The sequence below is a fragment of the Pteronotus mesoamericanus genome, unplaced genomic scaffold, assembly GCF_021234165.1.
Source record: "Pteronotus mesoamericanus isolate MK-2021 breed Mesoamerican mustached bat unplaced genomic scaffold, CSHL_Meso_final contig_55, whole genome shotgun sequence".
NCBI lineage: Eukaryota > Metazoa > Chordata > Mammalia > Chiroptera > Mormoopidae > Pteronotus > Pteronotus mesoamericanus.
This window is the reverse complement of record NW_026555198.1, coordinates 497,543-515,801: the sequence shown is the minus strand read 5'-3', so window position 1 is coordinate 515,801 and position 18,259 is coordinate 497,543. Positions and strand designations below refer to the sequence as shown.

The following is an 18,259-nucleotide window of genomic DNA, read 5'->3' as shown; positions in this document are numbered from 1 at the left end:
GCTATTGCTTTCCACCAAGCAGATGCTGCATGGGGTGGGGGAGTGCTCCACCCAAGAAAAATGGCATCTGATGAAGGGTAGATTGACTCAGCACAGGGATCCTGGCCCCTGTCTCTTCAGCTGTATCCCCAAAACCCCAGACTTCCTTCACATGACTGTAGTCCACTCCACCTTCCCTCTGCCAGTGCACAGGGTGAGCAGCTGAGAATGAAGTTTTGTGCATTGCCCCTTTAAAAGGGTGCCTGTGTCCCTAGTGAATGTCCACCCCTCCCTGGAAGACAGAAACCCTGCTGCTTTTCACAGCCAGATGTTATGTGGATACCTCTTCCTGTCTCTGGTGTTCTGGGCTGAGGAGCCTGGCTTGGGGTTTAGACCTCATGCATCTCAGGGGGAACTCCAACAGCTGAGATGTCCCTTGGAACCTCAGCTACCACCCATAGCCATCCCTTTTTGTATCTCTGCTCTTCTTACCAGTCTGGAAATCCTTGGTTATAAGACTCCTCTTCAGATAGTCTTCAGTTGATTATTCAGAATGATTGTTCTATAATTTAGTTGTAATCCCAGTTTGATCCTGGGAGGAGGTGAGTGTAGCATCCACCTACTCAATCACCATCTTGAATCTTCCAAATGTTAAGTACTTTAAAAGGAGGGATTGATTCCTTTCATCCATGTAAATTCAGGGCCTGGTACAAGGTTGAACTCATAGTCCCTACTCAATAGCTATTTGTGGAATGAACGATGTACCAAATAACATCAGGCCTCAGTTGTTTGTGTGGGGAAAATGTGAAAACTTGCCTTGGTGCCAATAATAGAAGTCAGCTGGGTCTCTAAGTTTTCTGCAACCTCAAAGTCAACACGGTCCATCCAGTCTGTGACCCAGCTTCTTCGTCACCTTTCTCATGACATGCATGAGACAACATGCACTGCAGGTTGTCTCAGACATACTGTAGTGTAGGATGCTGTGGAGCAAGCCCCTCTTGGAAAGCAGACCAGAGGGCAGCTTATTTCTGCCACATGAGCACAAAGCCTCTTCCCAGATTGGGCTTCAGTATGTGCTGTTTGGCCTATACACCAAGATTTGTTCTCATAACAAGACCTTCTATGAGCTGACTCCTGTTCATTCCTCTGAACCCTTTATCCATTTTCACACCTCTGTTTTTACATGTTCTGCTCTATCCTTCAGGGACTCCTTTCCTCCCTATCACCCCTCCTCCCTGCAAGACTTAATCTGTGCCGCCTCTCCTGGAAAGCCTTTCCTGACACCTACCTTCTCCTGCTTGTCTGAGTTACATGTTCTTCCTGTGTATTCCCTGTAACATCAGTCCTTACGCCTGCTGCAGCAATGACACTGGGCTTTAAACATTTGTACAGCTGTTACACAAAAGAGTGTAAGCTACTTCAGGGCAGGGACTAGATCGTATTAATCTGTGCCTAGCATAGAACCTATAACTTTAATCAGTGTCGGATAGGTGGGTGAAAGGGTTTTTTAAATCTTTTAACTCCTAATAACAGGACATGTGAGTAAAATCTAGGATGTATTGCACATTGGAGGTTTATAGTCAGAGAGGTGCCCAAGATATGAATAGAGTTTATGATGAAAAATTATTGGACATTAAGTAAGTTTACATTAGCAGGAAAAATGTAAACTATATGTAAGTTGAACTTCAGGAATGTAGAATGGAAAACACCTATATATTTAACTAGATGTGATGTTTTCTTTCTTTTTTTCTTTTTTTTAAGAGTTGCTGGATTTCCTATCGGCATTGCTCAGATACCAAAGGGGTAGGTTTATGTGCTCATGTCTTTCAGGTTGGGAATCAATGATCATAAATTTTTAAAAACTTTCTTAAATATCCTAAAATATAGAACTGCTCAAATTTACTATAAAATTTGGCAACGCTAAGTCTCCAGTGCTTATTTTCAACAAGGAAACTAAGAAAGAGTCTTTCCTACCTACAGATCTATTCTGTTAGGTATATATTTTAACTTTGCCTCTTTTTTTTTTTTTTTTTGCTTTCACTTTGCTTCAAATTGGGTGTGGTCTTTGGTGTATGACATGAACAAGGCCTTTTATGTGTACCTAAGCTGCCAGACATTCTTCTTGGTCATAGAGGTTTCAGCCATTTTAAGATGACATTCTATCTACTTGCACCACTGAGTGTGGACTGGTGTGCTGGCACCATGTGGAGAACCACCTTAGTGCTCTTTATATGATGATCTGCTCCAGAGAGCAGCCTCTACTGGGGACTTTCTATGAATGATCATCAAATCCTCATAAACCTTGAAAAGCAGGTATTCTTATCTCTACTTTACAGATGATGACACTGAGGGCCAGAGGAAGTAAAATGACTTGCCTATGGTTATAAAGTTGGTAAATACTGGATTCTAAATTAAGAATATTTCTGTCTGATTCCAGACTTAACTACTACACTACAATTAGTATTTCTGATTTTGCTTTTTAAAATGGAGTTGTGGTTCACAGAAAAAAAAGAACATAATAAAAATCATACTTAGTTCAATTTTCCATGTTTGTGTGTCTTAGAGTGCTTCAGACTGCTCTAAAGGCTTATGACAGTACAGCTCCCAACACAGTGGTATCAGGCCCTATGGAAATAGTAAAATTCAACACATAATGTGTTTCTTCCTGGAGCCCAGGAGTTCATACGTTGTTTCCCTTTATCTTCGGTGCTCTGTACTGGCAGCTTGCTAGGGCATAGTTTGCATTTTGTAGACATTTACATACTATCAGGTAACAGAGATAGTAATGCTTTATACTTTGTTCATTTTCTCTTTATCTGGAAATAAAAATTATTTGCCATTTCAAACATTCCTCCCTCATTTTGATTAAATACTAAAGTGACATGTTTATAAAATGAAACTATTTAGATAGTTTATATTCATAATATTATAGGTAGATCAGAAATGTAATCAAGTCCTCATCATTTATTGGAACAACTTTGAAAATGTTCAAGAGAAGTTTGAAGCAAACATCATGTACTATTTTGAAAATTAATGTGAAATATAAAAATATATTATCTAATTTTATCTACAATATAATTCTCAGTCATTCTCTACTCCCTGAATACATTTTTATCATACATATTTTTGATATAATGAAGGTTTATACAACATTGCAAACTTTTCTGAGTTATAAGTAGCTGCTTTTATTCATTCATTCACATCTTCATGCAGTAAATAAAGGGCCAATTCTGTGGCACACCCTGTAGTAGATACTGAAGTTGCCATGATGAATAAGACAAGGTCTTGGTATTCAAGAAGTTCACAACATAGTAGGAAAAACCTCACCCATGATAAGTGCTGTAAAGTTAAAATGCAGCATGTGATGGGGAAAGGGAATGGGTGTTACAAGAAAAGAATCAACATGCCTAGGTACTAAGGCAGGAAAGAAAACATCTGTAGCCTTGCTTAGTGGAATTGAGGGTTAGAACTTGAGACACAGAGTTATTGGTAGGAGATGGAATAAGTTTATTATTCTGGTCTTTATTCTAAGGTCAATAAGAAGCAAGGGAGTGGTGAAATCATAATCGTATTTAAGAATTCCTTCTGTGTGTGTGTGAAGAATGGATGAGAGGTCACAAGAGTGGAGGCTAGGAGTCTAGAAAGCTATTGTAGTGTTCCAGAAAAAAGATGACAGTTTTAATTAGGATCCTGGCAGTAGAGAAAGGAAGAAGTAGATTCATTTAAGAATTATTTAAGAAATTGGGTTGATGTGTATAGGCTGATGAGATTGGACATGGGATGAGGACAGTGATAAGTCAAATCAGGTTTATGGCTTGGGAAGCATGATAGATGAGGCTGTCATTCACTGGAATGGAAAGTACTGAAAGTAGATCCCATTGAGTGGGAGGAAAGATCAAGGGTTCCATTTGGATGTGTTGGGTATGAGGACCTCGGCCCACCATTTGGAGATTTAGACAGCCAGGTACAGACTCCATACAGCAGATCAGGGCTAAAAGCATGACATTAGTAGCATGAAGGTGGTAGTTAAACCCATGAAGATATAGGAGGAGACGGCCCACTGTGATTATGTAGCACAGAAAGATAAGAGGGTGAAGGATGGGGCCTGGAGTTCTTGGGAAGGGCAAGGTGACCTCATGAGGAGGTATTCTGAAAGGCTGAAGGCAGTTGGCTATTTCAGGCTCAAGTTTAGGAGAAAGTTCTGGGCCGGAGCTATAGCAAGTGACATTTAGAGGGTTGTAGAAAGCATGAGAGCAGAGGAGATAGCCTAGAAAATGAAGTTTTTGTATCATATTGTTACTAACTTGGTCACTAGAGGTAGAGATAGTCTGGACAATAATCATTTCTAAAAAAGAAGACGGGGTTGGGGGGTAAAGCGCAAAGGTAATATTTAAATCAGAGGATGTGAATATACAAAGACTATGCAAGATTTGTTCAGGCTGCACCTGGATTCCCTTTCTATGAACCCTACTAAAGTAGTAATGCCTCTTGCCCATCCCCATTGTAAACATATTCCTGAGTGAGTCCCTGAATCAACAAATGTCACCCCTGCTCACACCAAAGTTTTCTTGTTGGAAAAAGTATGCAGCTAGGCAAGTTTGTCTAGCATGATTTCAGTCTTGTGTTAGAAGTTCATGCTCCAAGGTCTTCAAAGTCATTCAGCCAAGAAGGAACTGTGATGTCCATAAGACTGAAGAGCAGGAGAGTGGCCAAGAGATGACCCCACCTGTCCTCACTCTCCTTTCTTTGTTCTACAGTAATATTTTTCTGTTTGAACATGTGGTTTCTGTTTTAAGCAACACATTCTACCAGTAAAGACAAAAAGCTACTCTGTGTTTCTTACGTGAAAATCCCTCAATTGGAGGTGACAAGGAATAGCTCCCTTGGTTCAGTGGAAAACTGGGGGGCAGATACTTCCCCTCAGGCTGTCCCAGCTCCGTTTAGTCTTGTCTATGGTGGAAGCTATTAAAAAGATAAGCAACTGCTTTTCATTTAAGGTCCCCCCTCCATCTTCACTTAGCTGTGATTAATTTTAAAAAAGTCTCTCTTCAATCTCCTGAAAACTTTCCAGAGCAAGCTGGAAATAAAAACCTAGATTGTTTTCCACTGAATAATGTTTCATGTCATCCATCAAAGGCTATCACAGACTTCCAGGGAGTGTACTGTCACCAAGATATTTTGTGGTACCACAAGCTTTAGAACCAAGTTTATCAAGTTTATGAACACATCACAAAGGTTGGGAAAATTCCCTCCAAATGATTCATCCTCCCTGAACCTGGACTAGGGTTTTCAATGCTAAATAACAACAATAATGTTAAAGGATCTTTATTATTCAAAAAATAAATAAGATAATGACAAGTTCACTCAGGAAACAATGGAGACAGCAGGTAGATACAATAGATTTCCTTTAAATACAGTCACTTCTTGAGGAGGAGTGGTCAGGCTTAGAGCTGCTCTCTTTGTTCCCTCTCCCATTTACCGTGGTGGAGATAGGGACAGGGTTGATATAACTGATTAGCAACAGCCTGACCTGTATATGTGTATTAGAGAGAGAGAGAGAGAGAGAGAGAGAGAGAGAGAACGAGAATGAGAATGAGTGTCAGGAGGGCTGGTAGGGGGCAGGGTTATTCAGTTCTCCACTGCCTTAAACTTTCTAGAGTCTGTCCCCTTCATCAGTGGCACAGGGACCCAGAATCAACCATACAACTAAATGTGAGCTAAGGCTCCTTGTTTCCTTTCTTCATCTTCACAGATAAATCAAATACATTATCCACTGAAAGACACTGCAGGCAATAAAACAAAAACAAAAAACTATACTTGGCTAATTATCTGCTGTTTACTCAGAATTCAATCTGTGCATAATGGCCTTGTCTTTTCACGGGAATCTCTGGATGTCTCTGCGTCAATCAGGTTGCTGCTTCAGAATATAAGCTCTTATGGAACAGGGCCTCTTTGGGTTTCACCTGCCCCATAAGTCACTTAATGCAGCCCTACATGCCTTGGGATGTATAATAAATAGTTCTCCATGAGGAGGATCGTAGGGTTATAAATAGGCAGTTCAACAGGGGGGTGGTCTTAACTGCTTTGCTGTACTATGAAGACTACCAGCATCAGCTCAGTGGCAGCCTGCGAGGTTACATTGTTCAGAGTTTCAGTAAGCCAAAAGATGTGAAGCCAGTCCCATGGCTCACTTGGCTTGGATCAGTCACGTTGACAAACACTGAAGCACCTGGTTGCAATTCAAATACTCCTCCCAAGTGAATGGATTGCTGCCCGCAAGGTTTGGAGGAACTGTGGGTGTTTGCCGCTCTAAGTAAGATTCTCTCGGATCCACTCGTGGACTTCAGGCAGAGGCTGGCTATAAATGGAGCTTGACTTGAAGCTTCCCGATTAGAACAGAAGGTGACTTGGGCATAGATATAATAGAGTCCTTGTCTTTTAACGGCCAGCTGTTTCCCATTTTCGAGGGTTACCAAGTTGTTGCTCATGGTGTAGTATCCTTTTTGAGCCCACTGTAGAACTGTAATGGATAGGAGAAAAATCTGTGAGGTGAAGCATAGTATAGTTCACACTCTAACAAAATATAGTTTAATGTTGACACTAGCTTCATATATGAAAGGAAGTTTTGGGCATAAAGGACTTTTAAGGACCCATCCAGCCTTAAGTCTATGAAGCAGCTATGACTGTCAAATTAGCATTGGTTTTATAGTCAGATGAAGCTGACTTCCAGTCCAAGCTTTATTCAAGCTTGGGCAAGTCAATCTCCCTGAGTTTTAGATTCTCATCTGCAACACTGGGCTAATACCACAGCATGTTTCAGAAACTTGTGAAGATTAAATAAAATAATAGAGCACGGTGAGCTTCCTTCTCCCGTTAGAGTTCTTAAAGCTAATTTGCCCTTGAACTTAAGAAAGTGGGAATGATTTCAAAAGTCCACTTCATAAATTATGCATGCCAAAATATTCAAGCAGATTCCTTGCTAACATTAACATTGATTTCTTCCTTTCCTTAAAATTTACAAAGTCAAAAAAGTTGCTGGTCCACCTAGCTCAGCTTCAGCACAGAGAAAATCAAAGACCCCATTTCTTCCTACCTGATCAAGCTGTTGCAAACCCAACGTACCTCCCACAACAAGGACTAAAATTAGGCAAGGAAGTATGAAAATAAACCTGTCATTTCACTGTGTGTTTTGATCTTCCATTGTAGTGGGCGCCACCAACTTGAAAGTATCTGTATTCTTGTGGCTAAACCGGAGTACCCACCAACAGTGTGCCATTTTCTCGACTGAGATGTTGAGTGGGTTCAAAGTAGTGTGTGCACCTGATCTCAAATCTCAGCTCCCACAGAGAGCTAGATTCTAAGGTGGGGGTTTGGAAGAAGTGAAAATAATTGATGCATTTGCTTCCTTGAGCTTTTGAAAAAATTCCTATTTGGTGGTCTTAGGCCTATCAGGGTACAAGATCCAACCTGTTAAGACTCATCCTTTAGTAACAGGAAAGGCACCAGAAATGTCTGACATTTCTTGGCCTTCCTGACCACTCCAGAAATTACACTTTATTTTGACATTTTCACTTTTAGTCCACCTGACTGAGAAAACAAGTGCAGGTTCTCTATCTTTTAATCCACTAAGTTTACTTTTGTAAGTCTTTACCTAATTTTCAGCCTAACTGTGGGATGTAGGTCAGGTCTTTAACAGCATAACCAGGTAAAAACAAGAAATTTAGGACTGGAGTGGGATGAGGTGAGGAATGTTATTTTCTTTCCACTGGATCCCCTGCAAACCTACTGTGATGCAGATTATAAAATATACTAGGATGAATATCAATAATGTGCCTTTTGGCAGAATCTGAACATCATGAAATATACTCAAGGGCAAGGATTTATATACAGTTGGGAAAAAAACCAATGAGAATCTATTGTTCAAGGAGATATCTCTGTTACTGTTATCCGATTTGGATGAGAAGGTGTTATGCAGATGGCCACCCTGACATGCTAATATAATTGTGATATTCTCTTGTAAGTATATTTTCTGAGAAAGAGCTACGTAGAAGAATTATCAAGTATTGTGGGAATTCTGGTATTAATAAAGGATTTTATGTCAATCTTATGACATCTAAGTCACAGTGAAGAAAGCTAAGCAATGTCACCTTACATTTGTATAGCACTTGACAGTATAACTTTCTTCCACATTAGCTGATTTGATACTCAGAGTCACTCCGTAAAGTGAGGCAGGAAACCACTGCATAGGTAAAGGTACTTGCCTAAGGTCACCAAGCAAGTGGTAGTCATGGTTCTTAAACCTCAGTATTCAAAACTTCCTATACGGCATTCTTACTCCCATACCATGATCCATAATAACCATGTATACCCACTAAGAAGCCCAAACCCCACCTCAGAGATGAGGCTGTATCTCTTCTCCTCTCCCTCTCCCTTTCCTCTCCCCCCATTACCTCCCCTCCTTTCCTCTCTCTCTCTCTCTCTCTCTCTCTCTCTCTCTCTCACACACACACACACACACACACACACACACACGCACTCTGTTTAGAACTCCATTCCAGAGCAGTGCTGAACTTTTTCAAAGACCGCTCTGATGCTCTCAGACTTCATTTATGTAGATGGGGGATTTTATGCTAGCGTCTGTGTTTCCATCCATTTATCAGATACAACACATTCTCCAGCACCAGCTATCAGGAGGTACAGATTTGGGAAAAAAAAGATCTAAGGGCTAGAACAATGACAGAACATATATGGAAATAATATCATTCACAGTTGAAAAGATTACAGTATGTCATCTGTTGTTACTTCATTGGAAAATTTAATGTGCTGGCACTTACTGATTTTTGCAGAATGATTTTACCTTTAATTTCCTTGAGGTTGGCCCCAGTGGGGCTTGGGTAATCATACAGGGAGCCACAGATGGCAGGAAATACCCCCTGAGGCACATTCACACACAGTGAAGAGGCGTTAGGATAAAGGATGTTCCCAGTCATCTCTTCTATGTTATGAGAATAATGGTCCCTCACCCAGTAATTCATCATTTAGAATCAACCATTGGGCAAGAACATAATGAGAACTTTGGGACTGTTTCTCACCCCCATTTGTCCCTCCAAATCCCATCTGTACATTTAAGCTCACTTTGAAGGCAAAGGAAAGCATATGAGAGGTATATGGGTAGGTTTGTAAATTAGGCCCCAAAGAAAGAGAGGAGCCTAATCATTGGGAGGCATTGCATCAATATCCCAGCCTTCCCTCTTAGGTGGTTAATGCTCAGATGCTTTTGAACTTACCAGATGCTGTTTTACTACTGGCCTCACTTATGACGTGCGCTGCAATTTGAGGATCCTGATCACCTGAAATGAAATCAAAAGCTAACTATTAGGCTAAAGTCATACAAAACTGCTCATGAAACTATTTAGTCCAGTTCTACAGAAAGGAAGGATAGAATGGCCTGAAATCCTTCTCACAGCGGGAAAGTTTGGTTTCTAAAGTCTGAAAAACTGAATTGGCTATTTCCACTGATCTTATTTTTCTTATAGTTGTTCAGTACTTGACTGACTCCACTTTACATAGATTGACATAGGCTCAAAATACTGGTCCCCATTAAACATAATTTGAATCTTGCTTTTAAGAACAACTTCCATCCATTGGGAACCTTCGTGAGCCCCAAGGTCATGTCTGCACAATTAGCTAGTAAGATGCTTATGGTGTCTGATTTGGTCAAACAATTGGCCAAACTATTATATCTATCTCTAATTGTTTCTTATGGAAAAGGCTTGCTTCTTAATTAGATGTGCTGATTTCATAAGTGCAAAGTCTGTGGAAGTTTCTTTTTCTTTCCAGTAATGAGCCATGTTGGACACTTTGTAGGTGTCCTATAAATATTGAGTCAAATTGCATGACATAAATTACCAATTTTGTTAAGTTTGTAATTTGCTGAAGACTGCTAGGCAGCCTGTATGATTAACCTCAACTTCCACATGAACTGTTTCCTCAAATTTCACTGTAATTAACAGAAAACATGGTTCCACTGAACATATCTTACAGTCATTCTGAAAACAAAACCTTCATGGAAATCAGATCACCTTTTGCATCTAGACCAATAACTCAAAGCAATCTCTGAGCATTCTCTTTGCCTCAGAAAACAGTATCTGTATTTCTGTATGTACAGAGTGGGGAAAACATAGGTTTACAGTTGTTTGTATGGAAAGTAATACAATAATTAATAAATAATAATACAGGAATAAATTCTATGTTTCATGTACTCAAAACTATAAACCTACTTTTTCCCCACCCTGTAGGTATATATGTATTTATATATATTAAATTTACAAAACCTAAAGAATAATTTTCACCAACTTTGTAATATAGTAGTCTGTCTAAAAACACCCATCTACAACACTTCATCTTTCCCATACTCAGCTATTCAGGTCACTCCAGGCATTGTTGTGTTAGGTTTAGGGTACTATATTCTAAGAGGAACAGGGAAAGTTAAGGTGTCATCAAGAAAAGGAGGTAACTAGAAAAGGAAAGGGTCTGAAAAGGGCGATAGGAGGAAGAATGGAAGGTATTTTGGAGGTTTAGTCTGGAGAAGAAAAGGCTTCCATGATTGCACTTTTCAACATCTGTACAGCTGCTGTGTAGAAGAGGAAGTATACTTTGTTTCGTGTGGCCCCACAGAATAGAACTGGGTCCTGTGAGTGGAGATTACAGGAACAGATTTCAACTCCAGAGGAGAAAAGATTTCTCTCATATAGTATGGTAAACTTATTATAATTATTAGAGCCATTCAAACATGAGCCAGGCTGTTTTATGAGATAGAAAGTATCTAGACACATTTGATCACAGGCCAGATGATCATTGCTGGTGTGAGGGAAATTTGTGCCCTGGGCATGGTGTTGGATTTGAGAACCATCAAGACCCCTTCCAACCACGAGATGTTCAAGATGCTCTGACATCAAGAACAAGGCAAAGAATAGAATGTTGTCACACTGACCCGTTCCTTGATTCTAGAGGCTCCACTGGCCATGGTTCTCCATAAAACAAAACAAAACAAAAACCCTGTTATTAAGCAGTGAAAGCCACTGCTACTAAATGGTCATTTTTTTATCTTGTCCTCTGTAGGTGGTACGAGGCTGTATGATTGCTTTGATTAAGATATTGAAAATAGTGAAATTTAGGAAATAAAGAACAAACTGACAGTGACCAGAAGGGAGGCAAGAATGGGATAATGGGGGAAAGAAGGGGAAGGTGTGAGCAAAGGAACACGAATAGAGGACTCATGGGCATGGACAATGGGGGGACTGACTGTGGGAGTGGGGGGATGGGGCAGGCAAGAGCAATGGGGAAAAAGGCGGGACAACTGTAACTGAACAACAATAAAAATGCATAATATAAAAAAGAAAATAATAGAATTTCTTCATACTTGGTATTGTCAGCATTAAAGGAACCCAGCCAACTGTGCTCCACTTTTATTTCCAGGGCTAAAAGTTCCCTGATTCAACACTGGGTTGTTCAATATAATCAGCCTTATAATGCTTCATTTTACTTTCTAAGTATGCATAGACATTGGTAAATAGCAACATACCTTTTTGCATTTCAAAGTTTTTTTCTTTCTCCTTCACTTCGTTTCCCATTACATCCTGAAAGAAGAATCATTGCAAAAGGTCATTTTGACAGGAACTCTGCTGTGGGGTTTTAGAGGCATCATTTATTTGGCATCGGTCTTTACTCTGTTGCCTGGTTCCCATGAGGTTTATCATATAGATTCAGATCCTGTCATTAATTCCGTTTTATTGATTGAGGGACCATGGCTCTGACAGATGAGGGGATAGCCCAGAAAGCCCAGGGGCAGACCTGGAAGCAAAGTCTGGGCTTCATTATCTCCATTCTAGCACACTTTTTTTGTTTTTTGTTTTTTTTTTAATTAATTTATTTACTTTTTAAATACATTTGTCTCTGCCTTCCCCCCACCTACTTTCCCTTGCCCCCTCCCACCTTCCCTCCCTCAGCTCTTCCCCTTTGGTTTTGTCCATGAGTCCTTGCTATATGTTCCTTGACTTTCCCCTTCCTTTCCCTTTCCCTGCCCCCCCTTCCCTCTTGTCTCTGTTGATTTCTTTTCCTTTCAGTGTTGCTTTATACACTGGAAGCTGCAATATGACTCTGCTTATGACTTCCCTAGTTTTAACAGGTATTGACAAATAATGCTGAATCAGGAGATGATTCTACCCTGGGAACTTATATATAGAATATTATTAAACATAAAGCATGGTGTGTATCTATTAGAATAAAATTTGTTTGAAATCTCTCAGAAAATGGTAACAGTAAGTTTGATCTTGGGAAGAAAGCCCAGAAAACCCCCTTAGGTATTTTTTTTTATTTTGTTGTCCCTTTAAGTGGGCTGAGGAGATTCTCTTGTTGCTGGTTGTGTGCCCTTGTGGGGCTTGCATTTACTATTTAGAATAATCAGCATACATATAGGAAACACAGGTAATCTCCCCATGCTTCTGATGTTCAAAGACAAATGCAACCCTTCTTCAAGAGTTTCTTCTCACTTAGCAACTGAACAAAGTTAGAGGTACTTAAAGACTCTAACAGGGACTGCAATCAACATGGGTCAAAAGATAATAAAGGCTACTGCTGCTATTTAAATATACTGAATAAATAGCCTTGAGGGCTTAACTGGCTATCATGAAGTTACCCAAAGAGACTGAAGCCGAAGGAAAGAGTTGAAACAGTGAGATCACATTCATAGGCCAGGCTTAACTCACACCATCACCATGTTCTGATCACAAGAGAGGAAGAAAGTAGTATTTTCACATCTTCTGATAATCAAAGTCTTGTGCTCCTTCCTATTGCTGGAATCAATTTTCTACAGGGCCCTTCCTTTTCATTTTTCCTCTAGAAGGAATTAATGTTGTGACTGTTGAGTGTCTTCTTTTAGGCTCAGCTCAGTTGCCAGATGTGAGGGTGTAAGTCACAGGGCCTAAAGGGGAACGTGCACCTTGAAACGCTCACATGGTCTGCAGGGCCTCAACTTTCCACTTTAAGCTGAAGTGTGGCACTGTGAAAGTGCGGCAACAGGAAAATGTTTGTGAGATAACAAGTAAACAAATGAGTATTTAGTGTCTTTTCGAAAAATGGAGTGTGATGATCGAGGTTGAGATACTTTCAAGCTAGGTGGTTACATTGGTGTCAGAGCTTAGCCAAGATGAAAATGTGAAGTCAGCAATGTTTGTCTTTTATGCACCCAACCTTGCCTTTTCGTGAACTTTCCCCCAGCCACACTCCCCAGAGCCTTTTTTCTTGCTGTGTTCCACATTTTAACTGAAAATCTTTTTAAAGTTGACTTTCAGAAAATCTTGGATTAGATATTTCTCTCAGTGGGAACCCTTGTGGCAGTTGTGGACAGATTAACCTTTAATTTGTAAAGGAAATGCTTTGACCCTGTCAAAGACATTTCAGGGGGGGTTGGTGGCCAGACAATCATGGAACTGATCATTCTAGCAGAGGGTAGGGTGAGTAGTAAGTTTAATGTGAATTTACACTATTCACAATGCTTCATAATCCCTGAATCCCATCTTTCCTCCAAAGTGACAGCTTGATGCTACCTGCCTCAGGAGATAATGAGTTTCTTGTTATTAGATGTGTTCAAACAGAGATTGGGGGACAACTAGGTAGAAACTGTGAGGAGAAAACTGAAGTTATGTGTTGATAATTGGATCTGATGATTTCTTCAAGTTCTATTCAGAGTCCCAAAAGATCTGCTCAAGTTCTATTTCAGAGTCCCAAAATTCAAACCCTAGGTTGCTCTGGACCAATAAGACTGTGACCCAGAAAGAAAGACTTAACGTTAGGTAAAAATATAAAAGTCCAATTTGGGGTTATTATGTAGCTGACCTGTTTTTAAAAAGTCCAAATATTTTTTCAGAATGAGAAATTTGGAGGGGGGGGTGGATATTAGAGAGTGGTTCAGTCATTGGAGGAATGTTGGGTATTTGGACGACTTTGTGTCTCAACAGCATGAGTCTCATAGGTACAGATGACATTGACTCGGATTTCATTCCTACTGCCATAGAGACAAGGGGATTCCTCTGTTGCATGTAAGGATCTCCAGGTGACATGCCTGAGAGGTTCTGCTTTTTTAGGATATGAAATTTTAGAGTTGTCTTTTTTTTATACAAGCATAAGCAGAGAGGCCAAACCGGCTGTTTTCCTTACTCCTATTCTGGATAGCTGACCTGGGAAGATTTGCACAGCTGACCTGAAATAAAGCCATGAGAAATTGGCAGTTCAACTGTAAAACTCTCAGTAAGAAAGAGAGAAGGGAAAAATCAGCAGCCATTCTCACTGCCTTTGGAGGGAACTGAAGGCTGATTCTATAATTACAGAATGTCAAAGTTTGTAGTGTCTTTACAGATAATCTCAGCTGTTTTATTTTATAGATGAGAAAACTGAGCTCTAGAGAGGTGAAGTCATTTGCTCGAGGTCACACAGCCAAGCACATTATATATGTTACTGAGATTATTAACCATTGTTCTAAAAGTGGCTTTATTCATATTTAAATTTGCAATGCCTCCCTATACACTGTAATACTGGCCAGAAGCCTCAAAGAACCTGAGAAACTCAAATCATTTTCATACCTCACAAATAAAGAGTTAAGAGTTTTTATCTAAAACCTAGATTAGCATAAAGAACCTAAAAGCTAGCAACAGATTTGAGCTGCATTCTGATTCCCATAGGTGGCTCAGGAATAAGGAAGCTCTTAGTATTTACTGCTGGATTAAATTACACATTGGAGGCAGTATAAGAGAATGCGAATAAGCTTGGAAATAAGATCTAAAACTCTTCAATCTTGGGTTAAATCACATATCATCTATATGTGAGAACTAATTCCCCTTAGTTTGCCAAGATACTCAACCACCTGGCATAGAGATGCCCTCAATGTGGAGTGCTGCCTCCTATTCTCAACCCTAAAGTGGGCTGAGGGCCAAGGGTATGTGACTCAGTGTTCTGAGAGGGAAACATGTAGAAAGACTTCTTGATGTTCTGCTTCAAGAGAAAGAGTGCTTACATCCCTTGTCCATGATAATGAAATTAATGTTGCAGGTGCATCCTCAATAAATATTCTAAAAATTCTTGTTTTAGGTGCCCATTATATGACTTCATCCTGGGTTCCAGCTTGTTGAGCTAGAAAGCTTCAAACTCTGCCCCAGGTCTTGACAGGCCCTAGAATGAACTGGCTTCATGAGCAAGTGGTATTATATGGTATCTGTTTTGAGCGATACTGAGAAGGTCGATCACCTATTCTTCACACCTCTCCTCACAATAAAATAAAAAGATTTCACTTTCATGTCACCTGAAATTCCATCATAAGAGAAGCATTCCTTCATGTGTTAGAATGTATCAGTCTTTAGAAGTCACTATGACCTCCAGTAAAGGCAAAATCTTAACCTGTGACCTCCCAACACTGCAGCGGCTAATGGTTATCAACTCTCTGGAAAATGGGGACCAGACCTTGGGTCCGCAGTGATAAAGCATGAAAGTTTGAATGGTAAGGTAAGAAAGTGCCAGAAACAAACTTGGTATACTTCAAAATTTTCTCAGAGGCATCTGCATGTATGAGCTCATGTGTATGTGTGACCGTGCGTGTGAGATGTGTTTTTCTCCCTGAGAGAGTCTTTTTTTTGTTCTTCTCGAGAACATTCCTATGAATGTGAACACTTCCAACTTTCCATACCCTTCTAACATAGGATTTTGGCTTCATTTTTCCTTTTTTAAAAAATACACAAACGTATGTACTTATATGATGTATAAATAAATGTTTAAACATTTACATTGTCATATTTCAGTTTCCCAGCAGAAGTACTAAAATTTTCAATGACACTTTGACCAACAACTGAGCTCCTTACCTTGACAAAGGTTTCAAACTGGCTTCTAATTTCCTCACAGTTCAGTAAGGATAAGGACCTCTCTCCTTTGTTGCACCTCTGTATCATTTTCATGAACACAAAATCTTCATGAAGATTCCTTTCATCTTCTATCTATTTGTGAAAAAACAGGGACATGAGAAATGTAATTCTGAAAGAGAAGGGCGCTAATAATGTCTACCTCTACATTCACTTCCACGGCATCAGCAATAGGAGGAGGACTTTGCAGATATAAGTCGGAAATAAAAAGTTACTCTGGATTATTGATATTTGGTATTAACAGTTTAAAAATCTACAAAAGCCAGCAACTAAAAATGTCATATTATCTGAAAGTCTAGGTGGAAATCACAGCTATCCTAATAAAATTTCATCACAAAGTATACATTTTTTAATGTATTATAGCAACAACATTCTATAATTACCATATTCCCCATTGCTCCAGTAATGATTGCTCATTATAAGCAGTCTACAAAATAGTCTTCTGTTGAGCTAATTTGCCCACTTCATTTTAGTGTTTGTGATGAAAACATTAATTTTCAATGTATGTCAATTAACTCAAGTTCTAATTACATATCTCTCTTTTTAATTTCAATATTTGCAGGAAACATTTGAATTTTTAAAGAAATAATCTTTTGCTTCCAAAGTTAATGAGATATTTTATTTTCCAATGTCTTAGAATGATATATAGAATTCACTTGTGTAATCATCTAATTCTTTGCCATTTTTCTTGTTTTAAGATTAAATTTTTGAACTCAAAACAGGACGCAGTTAGCTGGTAGCTTTCACTGACATTAAGAGCATACCTAAATGCTATGATAAATCTTGAGTCTGCCCAGGTCAATATTTCCCCTGTAGAAGCTAGGCTTATGTCCAGGCTTTGATTGACAGAGCCCATCAGGCCAAACACAAACAACAAAACCCAGAACCACACCTCTCTTTTCTCTGCAGTGAAATCTAAAATTTGAGTAACCCATTGGATTGCCTCAACCATCACTGTTCCCCCACCTTCTGCTGATATAAAACCTCATGGCCTCAATTTTAGGTAGACAACCCAATAGAGGACACTTAAACAGCCCTGAGAAAATGGAGTCTCCAGATAGTGTATATCCACGAATCCCACATCCAAACTTTTAGGAATGGCCAGATAACTGATCAAATATCTGCTTTTCATCTATGATTGAGATTTTGTCAACACAGCCAATGATGTCCCTGAGAGGATGTGGGTAAGCACATGAAAACGGGATAAATCCTAATGGTAATATTTTTCTGGGAATGCAAAACAACCTACTAAGTTACTCTACTCTTTTGTTCCTATAAGTCCAATCAAAGAATATAAAACATCTGAGAGGGAAGTTTGCAACTAAAATTAACATTTGACCAATTATACAGAGAATGCCACTTTTCTTAAAAGACTGCAAATTCTGAAATTTATCCATGTCTATGCTAATCAGAAGCACTATGAAATTTCAGATCAAATTGATGTTCTTCTGTGGTTGAAAAGTTAAAAGAAAAAAGTTACCTCTATGATAAAAAAAATTATTTACTTTTTAAATGAAACTGTAGCAAATAATTTTAGCTAATACCTACGTAGTGCTTACTTTGTGCCAGGCTTTGTTCTCAGTTCATTACAAGGCTAAATTCATTTAATCAATGAGGTGGATACCATTCGCATTCCCATTTTTCAGATGTGGAAACTGAGGCATAGAAATGTAAATAACTTGCCTAGGATCACAGAGCTAATTAAGGGAATAGTCAAGATTTGAACACAGGCAGTCTGACTGCAGAGCCCAAGTCTGACCAGAGACAAGAATAGGGGGCTTCACTAACTAGACAACAAACATTATGCCACAAGACCATATATCTGTTTGGGTTTCTGCCATTGTCCATTTATTTGGGTAAAGCTAAACCAATGAAACCATAGTTTAATAAGTACCTCAAATTTAGTTAATAAAAGTTTCATCTTACCTTGTCCAATCTTCTGTGAAGATACACAGCAAAAAGTGCGGACCCAATCATCTGGGTGATAAGAAAAGCAGTAAGTAAATACATAAAAATTTTCATACTGACAGGTGGTCCACTGGTCACAGATCGGGGAGAAGGTTGGCTGTATGTTTCGATCATGCTGTGTTAGAGTTGAAATATCTTCTGCCCGAGAAGGTGGCAGAGGCAGCATGAGAAGACTGTCAAAGTGGCCACCTTACTCAGGATTAGTTAAGAGCGCACAATCGTCGCAACCCACACTTCCTGGAAAATGTGCTTCGTAGTCTTCTCTCCCAGCAAAAGTTACGTAAAGGTTTTTTTTTTTTTTTCTTAAATTATACCCATATCATTCACTTCCAGGCTTTCCCTTTTGT

General features: G+C 39.4%; 1 protein-coding gene across 1 annotated transcript; it reads right to left on the bottom strand.

Annotated features, from left to right (window-relative positions):
- Window positions 1–6,122: 6,122 nt before the first annotated feature.
- CD40LG (CD40 ligand) lies at window positions 6,123–18,026 on the bottom strand. The gene is made up of 5 exons (XM_054579518.1): window positions 17,871–18,026; window positions 15,888–16,019; window positions 11,564–11,618; window positions 9,267–9,329; window positions 6,123–6,499 (listed from the first exon to the last, which is right to left on the bottom strand). The coding sequence occupies exons 1-5, from the start codon at window positions 18,024–18,026 to the stop codon at window positions 6,123–6,125; spliced, it is 783 nt and encodes a 260-aa protein (XP_054435493.1).
- Window positions 18,027–18,259: the final 233 nt, after the last annotated feature.

Excerpts from the sequence above, each read along its gene's own strand:
- CD40LG (XM_054579518.1), bottom strand. The coding sequence starts at position 18,026 with ATGATCGAAACATACAGCCAACCTTCTCCCCGATCTGTGACCAGTGGA. Across the intron at positions 16,020-17,870 it reads TTCACAGAAGATTGGACAAG|ATAGAAGATGAAAGGAATCT; the intron begins GTAAGATGAAAC and ends TTTCACAAATAG. Across the intron at positions 6,500-9,266 it reads CAGTAGTAAAACAGCATCTG|TTCTACAGTGGGCTCAAAAA; the intron begins GTAAGTTCAAAA and ends TATCCATTACAG.